This window comes from Stegodyphus dumicola, chromosome 12, assembly GCF_044657685.1.
Source record: "Stegodyphus dumicola isolate Sdum_Otavi_A_Nest chromosome 12, ASM4465768v1".
Classification (NCBI taxonomy): domain Eukaryota; kingdom Metazoa; phylum Arthropoda; class Arachnida; order Araneae; family Eresidae; genus Stegodyphus; species Stegodyphus dumicola.
In genome coordinates, this window is record NC_140779.1 from 72,265,367 (window position 1) to 72,277,422 (window position 12,056).

General features: G+C 31.4%; 1 protein-coding gene across 3 annotated transcripts in view; it reads right to left on the reverse strand.

Moving 5' to 3' along the window:
• The window catches only part of Nup50 (nuclear pore complex protein Nup50), a 79,079-nt gene that overhangs the window by 46,211 nt on the left and 20,812 nt on the right, over positions 1-12,056 (reverse strand). For all 3 annotated transcript variants that reach the window (XM_085806564.1, XM_085806562.1, XM_085806563.1), the window contains one exon: positions 10,423-10,987. In XM_085806564.1, the coding sequence (XP_085662690.1) occupies positions 10,423-10,987 (565 nt within the window). The remainder of the gene's footprint in view (positions 1-10,422; positions 10,988-12,056) is intronic.

The following is a 12,056-nucleotide window of genomic DNA, read 5'->3' on the forward strand; positions in this document are numbered from 1 at the left end:
AGATCATTCCGGATTATGGGTGTCCGAATTACGACTTTTGACTGTATATAAACTTACGCAATCTGAAATCAGCGCATATGCTAGATGTGGCACACTTGCTAGATTTGGCGCTTTTGCACATACATTTTTGCTGCAATTTTTTTTACGGTCCTCAAAATGGAATAGTATCATAAATTCAAATGTTTTTATTAGCAATAATTTCTATGAATGTTCTTCACATGTTGCTTTTTATTTTTCAAAAACTGCAATATTGATATGCCTATGCACTTTTCTCTTAACACATTTCTTTGTAAATAAAAAACTGCACTGTATCATTTGGTGAATAAAAAGGCTACTTTCTGTTGGGATCAACTACTATAATATGGTGAGACTACTATAATATGGTTTCAACTTTTTCAATTTTTTACAGCTATTAAGCTCTTCATTTCTGTGCAAGCCTTCTACACAGACATCACTGTCTAAGGTGTCCCCCCATTCTTTGAAAATCCTTTGTTAAGTTAGTTCTATGTTAAGAAGTGTTTCATTACCTTGTTCGTTAATTCGATATACTCAATTATATCACTGAAACCCAGTGGTCTCTAATTTTCACTATGTTCTTAGTGACTTCAGTAATATCAGTTTTAAAAATCAATGAAATAATCTACACAATGTGACATGCTTCCAAAAAACCCTTAACTCAGTGGTTCCCAAACTTATCCAAGTCGCTGCGCCTTTTTCCAACTGAAATTTTTCCATGGCACCGTAACCTAAGTAAATGTATAACTAATCGTAAGAGATAAAAATAATTAAACTGGTGTATTTTCATTATTCAGGTTTTTTTAACTTTATTAATATTAAATTAATATCAGTATGCAAAATCACTGAACATTTTCTCAAACTGCGGAATTAAACTGACCACGGCTACCCTCATTTCCTTTTACACATTCATATTTGCTGTGTCCAAATTCAACGTACAAACTTGGAGGGGAGGAGTAGAACAAAGATACAAATAATATTTACATATTAAACTCAAGTCGCAATATATTTATTTAGTCATAAATACAACTTAAAATACATTTACAATAAAATTTTAAAATGAGATTTAGATCACATAACATCTCATATTAAGAGCAGCACATACAAAACCTTTCATCACTTACTTAAAAAGATTTTGCTTCAAAGTATGTCATGAAACACATCTGCATATTAATAATTTGCACGAAAAACACCGTTCCCAGTAGAAAACAGCAGATGTGTATTTCAGTAGGAGAAGATACCATTCCATCAATGATGGAAGACTTCATGTATGCAGAAAAAAAAGACATGATTAACATGTACAGCCGTGCAAATGGTAAACACAGAGCTGTGCCACAAATATACCACTCACAGTTTCCAGATAGATGAACACAGGATCAGAGAATGTTTCAGTGGTTACATCATCAACTTTGAGAAACATATTCTTTCCCAGTCATCACACAGGATGCTAGTCAACAACAAACTGTACACGATCCTGAAGAATGAACACTGAATCTAGACTATTGTGGCTGTTAGACTCAAGTACAAGAGCTGGTGCACAAAATGTGAGTCAACATACCATATACCAACTGTTAAATGAAAATTGCTTACACCTATTCCATTTTTAGCAAGTACAAACTTTGAATCCACAATCCTCTATGCCTGAACTTCTGCTTACACTAATCTGCATTGCAGTGGGACTTGTGTGCTATTTACAGGTGAGGCAATGTTTACCCACGAGGGTGTATTTAATGCCCACAGTTCTGATGTATAGGCAACTGAGAACCAAAACGCAGAGTGACTACATGAGTTTCAACGAAGAATCAGGGTGAACGTATGGGCCAGTATTGCCCACCTCGTTTTAATTGGCCCATACCTATTGCTGCAGGAACTTAATTGCCAATGTTATCTTATTTTCCTAGAACAAGTGTTACAAGAACTGCTGCAAGACATTTGGATCACCATTCATAAGTAAATGTGGTTCCAGCAAGGTAGGGCAGCAGCCCACTTCTCGGGCACTATGGATTCACCATAGTGGATCAGTCACTTAGCCACCCTGATTTATCGGACCTTGATTACTTTTTTTGGGGATATCTGAAGAGTCTTCTTTATGCAACTCCATTTTACTCAGCTGAGGATCTCCTTGCTCGAATATCAGTAGCTGCTGCATGTATACATGAGATATTTGGCATCTTTGCCAGTTGCTCCACCAATGCTGTCAAGCATGTATGTTGGTGGACGGAATTTTGAAGAGTTCTTGGAAACAATTCTGATGTATCTTTGTTCAGTACCTGATGTATCTTTGTTCTTCTGATATATTTTTGTTCTGTACCTCCCTTCCAGTTTTGTACCATGAATTTGAAATCACCCTGTATACCGCCCAAAAACTCAGCTTCGCACCAATGCAACATCGAAAATGAAATTAAAATTCGCTGAGCCTTATCACTTAGAAAGGGATATTCATCTTTTATTTAAATCCAAAATTCTGTCAATTCTACGCTGCCAAATTTTGATTTCAAACTGTCATAACAAAGTAAATCAATAAGATTCTCTTCTTTTGCAGAAATAAATTCGAATGCAGCACTTAAGTATTAAATATATCTGAAATCTATGCAAACCTATCGAAATTTTCATTTTGGAAATATTTGTCAAACCAGATAATTAGCTGTGATAAATGCCTTTCAGATATTGTTTTCATATATTGAGAAAGATAAAGTTCATTTGTTAGCAAAAATTGCTGCAATATTAAAAAAATCTTTGTCTGCATCTTCATTTAATTTTCTTCTCTATATTTTGAGTTCTTTATAAAAGCTGATAGTTTTTCTGTTGGCTTCAAAAGTTGCATTTTTTTTTTCTTTTTGCCTGCAGAGAGAGATTTTTAAAAATGTCGAATAAATATGACAGGTTTATTAAAAATTCGAAATCAGCAAAATCTTCTGCATCTTTCTAACCTTCCCTTTTAAGAAACAAAAATTTCTTGCCCCAGTTCAAAGGTATGTGATGAAACATTACCACAGGAGAACCACCGTGCACTGTTATAGCATAATTAAAGATCAGTATTTGGCTCCCATATCCTCACACAGTTTTTTAAAAAACCTTCTTTTCAATAGACGATATATTATAAAATTTACCACATTCACCACCTTAGTTCAGGATTCAAGATGCTTTGACACAAGTGCTTCTCTATGAATGAAAGGGGCCTACGATGCCATTTAGTGATTTGCATCGAATAAGTGTCTGTAATCCTCAATAGAAGCCAGATATGGAGCGAACGCCATCAGTACAGGCACCAACACAGTTAGGCCAATTCAAATTATTTTCAGATATGAATGTATCAAGAATTTCAAACAGTCCCGAGCCTTTGCTCCTGTGATAAATTTACAAAAGGTCTTTAATATTATTACCATCTATTTACCATACACATCATGTCAAATAAGCACTCTTATTATCATCTGTAGCCTCATCTAGCTGCAATCCAAATTCAACTCCTTTAAATTTTCAATTAATTAATCATTGGTAGGTATCCTCCACCATACGTTGTATTCTCTGACTAATTACGTTATTGGACAAGAGCAATTTTAAAAGCAGCTTTCCAGCAGACTCATCAACTATGTTCACCATGTCTATCGTAGCCAAAAGAAGTTCTTCTGCGATGGTATGAGGCTTCTTACATTTCGCGATTCTGTAAACCACCTTGTAAAATGCTAGCAAAGTGCTGCTTGGTACTGATGCAGTCTTGAAAAATTCCTTGTAAAAATATCACAAAATCTGACAACCTGCTGTGGTGACCAGTTTCTAAATTGAGCTTCAATTTACTTGGAAGCATACACTCCCCTGATAAATTTTCATTGTGGTCTCTCTTCACCATTCATTTCTGTTGATGTAAAACCAAACTCTAAATAACCAACACCATATTTATGATACTTTTGTTTCTTCACGTGCCACTGGTTAAAGACATACTTTTTTTATCTGCACTATTATGTTTACTACTATTAAAAAATCAGTCCATCATCAAAGATACAAGAGCAAAAAGCCACAAAACTATTTATCAAAGACAACAAACAAGAAGTAATATAACACTCACTATACTATATGAACTAATTTTTTTTTATATCACCGTTTATTTATATGAAGCACCGAGTTTAACTTCACTAGATTTATATCACAAACTGACTGACTGAATCGAGCCAGGGACACTTGCTTCTATGTTTTCTGCAAGACCTTCGAGAACATAAATTAAGACACAAGAGAAATAGCCATTATAGCCTACGTGAAAAAGATATTTGTGCCGGCCTCCTATGGTCAAGGTGGTGTGATGATGTGAACCAAGTGAGGTATCGAATGCTCTGCCAAAAAATATTTACTAGGAAATTTGAATTCAAGAACGAATGTATCCAAAAACATGTTTAAAGTCAAAAGTTTCAAACTTGATGGCTAAATGTAAATATAAAATTATGCATCTTAAAGAAGAGTCATATTTGTAATTAGGCACCTAGATCAGGTTAAGGTTTTTAAATAGGGTAAAGCATGTAAGAACCATCTGCCTGAGGAAAGAAATGCCTTCATGGAGCAATTTTGAAGAAAACCTGGCTTTGAGTGAGAATTAAAAATAATGCATACAATTTCCATTAAATTTATATTTACACATATTTCTTATGTAAAAAATTCTGATATATGCTGAACTATATGCTACTTTTCTCGAAAAATACAGAGAATGCATATCCCGAAAATGAAAAATATTAAACATATATGAGTATTTATGCATATCATTGAAATTGTTCCCATGGCTCAATACCTGATCCACTTTTGTGGAACATTATTGCTAATATAGCTTTAAACATAACTTTACCACAAAATGTTAGTATACAAGCTTATACTAACGATTTTGTTTTATTAGCCATGGGAAGTGGTCGTCATACTATTGAAAAAGCTTTAAGTTTCGCCACTCAAGAATTGGAGAATTGGTCTTTCCATGGTAAAGTCAAATTTGATCAAAAGAATAGCTTTCTTTTGGGTATTGCTAAAACTAATACTAGATCAATACATCCTAGGTGCAAACTGTATGGACAACCAATTAGTTTCTAAGTAAATCAAATATTTGGGCATTATGATCGATGAAAAGCGCACTTTTATACCTCACCTAGATCAAATAAAGATTGAATGCACCCATATTCTTAATATACTAAGTAAAATGAATCTCCAAGGTAAAGTTCTTAAGAGTTATAAAAGAGCTATTGAGAGAAAGATCTTGTATGCATGTTGCGTATGGTGGATTGCAAAATTCTAAATACGTAACAAAAATTTTGCAAATTCAAAGAATCGCTTTATTGGGGATTATTAAGTGTTTTAGAACTGTTTCCACAGTAGCTCTTCAAATTTTGGCTGGATGTCCTCCGATCAATATTTTAGCTGAAAAAGAATATGCTATCTTTAAATAAAAAGCTGGTAATAAAACTGTCGATTGTTTCAATAAGATCTTCTCAGCTAGAGATTTTGACTTTGAGAAAGGATTAGACATTCATCCAGCTTTGTTGAGGCCTTATATTGGCTTATTTCTAATTCTGCGCTAGATCTCGTAGAAATCTATAGTGATTACGAAAGTGCAATTGTTTCAATTATGGATGTTTGTCCAAGTAACGATTTAATTAAGCAAATAAAAGATATGCTTATTTTTCTTTTCTTTCAGAGATATTAAATTCTTTTGGACGAAGAGTCATATTGGTACCATTGGTAACGAGTTAGCAGATATTCAAATTATTGATTTTGAAGTAAAGACTTCCTTTGACAGCTTGATATCCTTGTTGAAAAGAAAAAAGTTTGTTTCTATGGCAAGCAAAGTGGAACGACACAGATTCTAAAGGAAGATTCACATATAATTTAATCCCAACTGTAAGTGAAAGAAGATGTCTAAGTGACAAGTATCTAAACCAAGCCTTAACTAATCATGGACATTTTCCCTTTTAATTATAATAGGTTTTCGATTAAAAATTGTGCCTGTCCATGTGTCATGAGTAATATCGATATTGAGCACCTGTTGTTTAGATGCTCTTCTATAAAAAATATTGTTCTAAGATTTGTTCCAGATATTGCTAAATTTAATACTCTAAAGGATCTAAGTAAAAATACAGTGACTAAATTGAAATTGTCAAATTTCATAAAATATGTATCTGTAAATGAAATGAATTTATATATTGATTGTGTTTAAAATTTCTCCGTCTGTTTTAAGAAAAACTAGGGTGTTTTTGATATTCTGTTATTTTATTTCTTTGTATATATAAGTAACATTTTTATGCATGTAACATGTGTTATATTTTACAAAGTATGTAATAATGTGCTTTTGTTGGTGTAGCTGGTAAATCTCACCAGCTCCTAGATTATATGAATGCAGAATTTTTCATATTTTAACTGTTTATTTTATTTAAGGTTATTTCAGGTACTATGATGGTTGTTCTACTGCTTAATTGGCCTGATTAAGGCCTTGTTTTAGACCTCAATGTTTCTTTAATTAAATAGCTTTACTAAGCCTTGTTAAGCCTCTAATGGTGGTACAGGAAGTTTGACCTGTCATATCCTTGTAAAAAGTATGTATTAACCAAATACATAAATATTTATTAAATTATCTATAAATGTATTTGGAAATGAAGGATTTCTTCATTTATAAACTCCCGTGAATGTTACTATGAAGAAATCTAGTTACTAAGGATATCTAAATTTATAATGATTGAAAATATTATCTAAATATATAATGATCTTAACATTTTATTGTAGATATAAACTGAAATTCTGTTGGCAAATATATTTATAAAACTACTTACACAAGAATTGTTCATAACGGAAAACCGGTTAAAAGGTGTTGCAAAACACAGTATATGAGATGTGTACTTAAGAAAGCAGAAAAGTATAATTTTTAGAATGTGCATTTTTGAACTCAAAATTAAAACAAATTTGATATTTTAAAAGAATTATTTGCTTACATTTTATAATAAATCAGTTACAAATTTTAAATAATATTAATTTATCTCCCTTTCAGAAATACTTGTAGAAAGTTAAGTACATGGAAATCAAAAATTAGTAGCAATACTTTATTGAAAAGTACCATAAAAACTGCTCTAATTTGAAATGAACAAAACAGAGCATTAATAATAGAGTAAATATGATTTTTGATTTAAAAGATGCCTCAGAAGCTAAAAATCATTTCATATTTGAGAAAGTATTTAAGAAAGAAGCTCTGTAAACAGAGAAGAAATAATGCATAATTTTAATATTAAATATAGAATAAACATTGATTGTAATTTTTGTAATCATTAAACAAATAAAATCAAACCACCTTTCTTTTTAATGTAATGAACGAAGTGAAAAACATTTCATTCAAATTAAAACTGTTCATGGAAGAGTAAACAAAGTTAAATTTGAATTTTGCACATACTTACAACTCTGAAATATTGCAGAAAAGCAAAATATGTACATTTACGACGTAATTACAAAATGTTTACCTCCGATTATGCCAAAAGCTACTAATCTTAATGGCAAGTCACTGAATGTTTTGGTCACCAGGAGGGATGAGTCACTGCTTCAAGGCAGTATGTCTATGGAAAAAATGAGTTCGGGGGTCTCTCCTCTATTTCCTGTCTACATGGCAGCATCCAGAGGCTTTTCTTTCCCTTCCCCATTGCATTTTGGCAACCAAGAGATGAAGAGAAATCTTCAACTGCCCCCAGGTTATGAAAACCTCTGCTACATCTCTGGATGTCAAGACTTCAAAAATGAATGGCCCGAGCATATGTATACCTATACAACAGATCATCTCCAGTTATGGCTTTTTTCTTCTAGGGGTTGCTTAAATATGCTATAACATAAGGCGGTAACAAGAATTTCTAAAAAATGAAGTTAGCTTCATCTCAAATACAAAGGTCATATAATTTGTAAGAAAAGTCATATTTTACTTCAAGCTGCTTCCAAACCTGTCCTTAAATTTAACAACTCATGAGATTACAACACCATATAATTTGCCAAATCTTAGGCAATATTGTTAAAAGTACCACTGAATATGGCCCTAAATATAGATGCAGCAATGGGAATTAAATACAAGAATAAAGTAATAGATTCAAGTTTTCTGATGGTGGTCCTTTATGCAAATAAGTAATAACCACCCTCTTCTACCAAAATAAAAATGGTCAGAATACAGTTGTTATTACTTGCATACATATCTGAAGTAATTAATATGCAGCTTATTATGAGAATTAAGTACCTTTATATCCACTAAAACTCAAAGTCTGGGATAAAACACAAGTAACAAAAACCTTTATACAACAGTTCAGCTACCTTCTTAATTTAGTGTTTTAAATTGCACTGACAAATGAGCCAAGAATAAGTTTATCCATATCAAACATCATTACGAAACTTTTTACATATAACTGAAACTTCATTTCTTTGAGTGGAGGGGATTTTAATATTTGCTCCACCCAATTGATTTCTACTTTCGAAATCAAACAGTTCATATTTGCTATATATAAATAACATATTTTTTCAGTAACTCGAAACTTACAAATTTCAGCTCATAAATCATCAGTTACAATAATATGAATTGTATTTAAAGATAGACACCACAACAATAAAGTTTGGAAAAAATAATACACTCACCATCATTTGATAACTGCATGTGACTAAGATATTCTTTGCAAAATATTATTGTTCAAAGAAATCTACAGCTAAATCAGATATCTTGATACTGTTTTTATGCATGTTTGACCCAGACCACAGGGAACAAATGTTAAATAAGGATTAAACTGTACAACATTCAAGTGATACAAGCAACATTACCAATTTTAAAAAAAAAAAAGGGTACTATTCGGTTTCGAGGGCCGTAAAAAAATTGCAGCGAAAATGTATATGCAAAATCTAGCTTACACGCTGATTTCAGATTGTGTAAGCTTATATAGTTCTATATTTCTTAAGATGCCATTGAAATACTAGTTTAATTTTTAAATCCTTTTTTGATATCCTATGGATTTAACAATTTGGGAATTGCCCATGACGAAAACTCTGCAATAAAATTTTGGGTAAAGTACAGAATCACCCACTGCTTGACGCGTTTTTAAGAATTGCACATACTCGGTACCCATGTGCACATCGACCTATTTTCACTTAAAAACAAATCCTAGAATTGCACAAAAATGGCACTGCGCACACCCTTGACTTTATCTATGTACACATCGACCTATTTTCACTTAAAAAGTAAAAGAAAATTGACAAAAATCCAATTGTTTTTAACCCTTGTAAAAAGCGGCAAACAAATAAGCGAGCGATTCTGCACTTTATCGAGAATATTTTCAAAGAAAAGGCATCATTCATTATAGAAAATTACGTTTGAACAACCAACGAGATGAAATTATGCTTTCGCGATGAAACGAGATGAAATTATGCAGGCATCCATTTGGTTACGTTTAGCAATTTTTATATAAATTATAATAATGATCTGAAATAGTTATTTACTCTTATGCTTCAATTCAGTCATGTTTAGCCTTTTTATAGAAAGTATAGTAATAAAAAATATTATATAAAATTAACCTTCCATCTAAATTAAAACATCAATCTTAAATAGTTATTTACTATTAAACTTCCTTTCTTGCCGCAATTATTTTTGGCAGCATTGGCATCAACAATAGTTTGGCGATTTTTTAGGGCCCTTGAAATCGAACAGTACCAAAAAAAGTATGTATATCAGCACACATTATTTTTAAATATACGTGTCTGTCCAATTACCAGTGCTACATTAACCTCTTGATTGGCATTACTACCTTAATCTAATCATGCTATATTTTGCCACCTGATATGTTAAATTTTAATTTAAAATATCCAGTTCCTTATTTTCTTTAATAATGCAAATATCATCTTAATGAACGGAAGCAATTACCAGTGCTACATTAACCTCTTGATTGGCATTACTACCTTAATCTAATCATGCTATATTTTGCCACCTGATATGTTAAATTTTAATTTAAAAAATCCAGTTCCTTATTTTCTTTAATAATGCAAACATCATCTTAATGAACGGAAGTCTATGAAAACAAAGTCAAGCAATTATAAAATTTTATTTCATAGAAACTGTTTAAATATAGATCTTCAAGAGTAGATCCAAAATTCTATGCCACTCAGAGGGATAATGCATACAATACTACAAATATTGCTCTGGAAAATCCAGTTCTGAGAATTCTTTTGAATATACTTGAACTGTTTTAAATAACAATTTATACAATTTCATCAGAATTAAACATTAATTAACAAATTAAAAAACAAAATGACCATTTTAGTCATCTAGTCATTAGCATTTATAGCTCATGATCTGTTAAATGAAGGTGTAAATAAAATATATATTGTTTAATTACAAAAATGACAAAAAAAAATTCTGACTAAAGTCATTCTACTTACTCCCAGTATTACCAAAACTGCTGGCCTTTGTAGAGGAAGGTGAACCATCACTTGGTGCAGCAGGCTTTTTAAAAAGTCCACTATTTTTATCTTCCGATACTGAGCTTTCTTTTTTTCTATGAATTGGATATGTCAGGTTCAAAGTGTCCAAATGTTTTTTGTAGTCATTAAAAACTGGAGTAAAATCACAACAGGAATTTTTTGCCAAATGAAGCTGCATCCACTTTAACACACTCTCATTTAAGCTTTGCAATTGTCTGTAATATTCAATGCTTCTAGTTGGTTTCTCCTTTGTAGATATGTTAGAATTATTACTTGGAGAGGTTATGGAACTATCAGGTACTTTTTCAGACCCAGCCTTGCTTTCTTCAGACTTTTCTTCTTGATTTACTGTTGAGTTACCATTCTCTTTTTCCTGCAGTTTTTTTAAATCAATGCTCACTTGTTTTTCACCATCAGCATTGCTATCCTTTTTCAAGAAACTGAATGGACTTTGTGATGAATAAGATGAAGCAAATCCACTAAATGCTGCAAAAGGACTTTTAGCTACTGACGAACCGCTACTCTACAAAAATAAACCGAGTGTCATTATTTATTCTACATAATGGAAATTTAGATATTTTTCTGTTAACAGGACACCAGGCCAAATGTACGGAAGTGAATTAATACTGTCAATCTCAAACAACATGAAAAAATTTAACCATACACTATGATTAATGCAAAGCACTGCAATTCCTTATTTCTCGATTTTCATTTCTATTGACTCTAGCCATTTTTTTTTATTCATGGTATTTCTCAAATTTTCTTTTTATTTTTTTTATACATGCAAACTGAGATGAATTGCACAATCTGGCATTGTCAAACAACAAAGAAGCTTCTACCAAATTGCTTCAAAACGAGGAATTATTCATAAAAAATAAATAAATAAATAAATAAAAATAAGTAAAATAAAATAAAAACTTTATTTAAATAGTCATTTGATTAAATCTCATTTTGATTCAACATTAGAATGGGCTTGCCACTTTTGGTGATAAATGAAAATGTCAGAAACCCAAACAGGATTTGAAGAATTGTATATCTCAATCCTTACCACAATTCAATCCACACACACATACATATAAATATACACATATATGTAAACATATATACAATATTTCAAAGCACAAATTTTTCTAACTAGCTTATAAGAAACAAATAAAACAGAATCATAAAATAAATTGAATAATGAATTGATTTGTAATAATAAATTGCTCAATTCATTTTACGACAGTATTTTAGTTGCACATTTCTTATGAAGTATTTAGAAAAATTTGTACTTTGAAATATTTTACTGTAATTAATTGTTGTTGTATCTTTGGAAATGAAGCAATTTTTCAACGAAATTCACAAAAGTTTTTAAAGTCTTCCTTTATATACATACATGTTACCATGAAAGACTGAAATCTGAAGAACGTAAATATTCATAAAGTATATTTGAAATATTTGCTAAATATCCTCATTTCTCACTTAACCGGCAAATGTCGACATTCATCATACAATGATGTTGAATAACAATATTTTTGTTACATTTTTTAAATCACACCTTATATATGCTAGAATAGGAGAAAGCTTAAGCAACAATACATGTACATTAA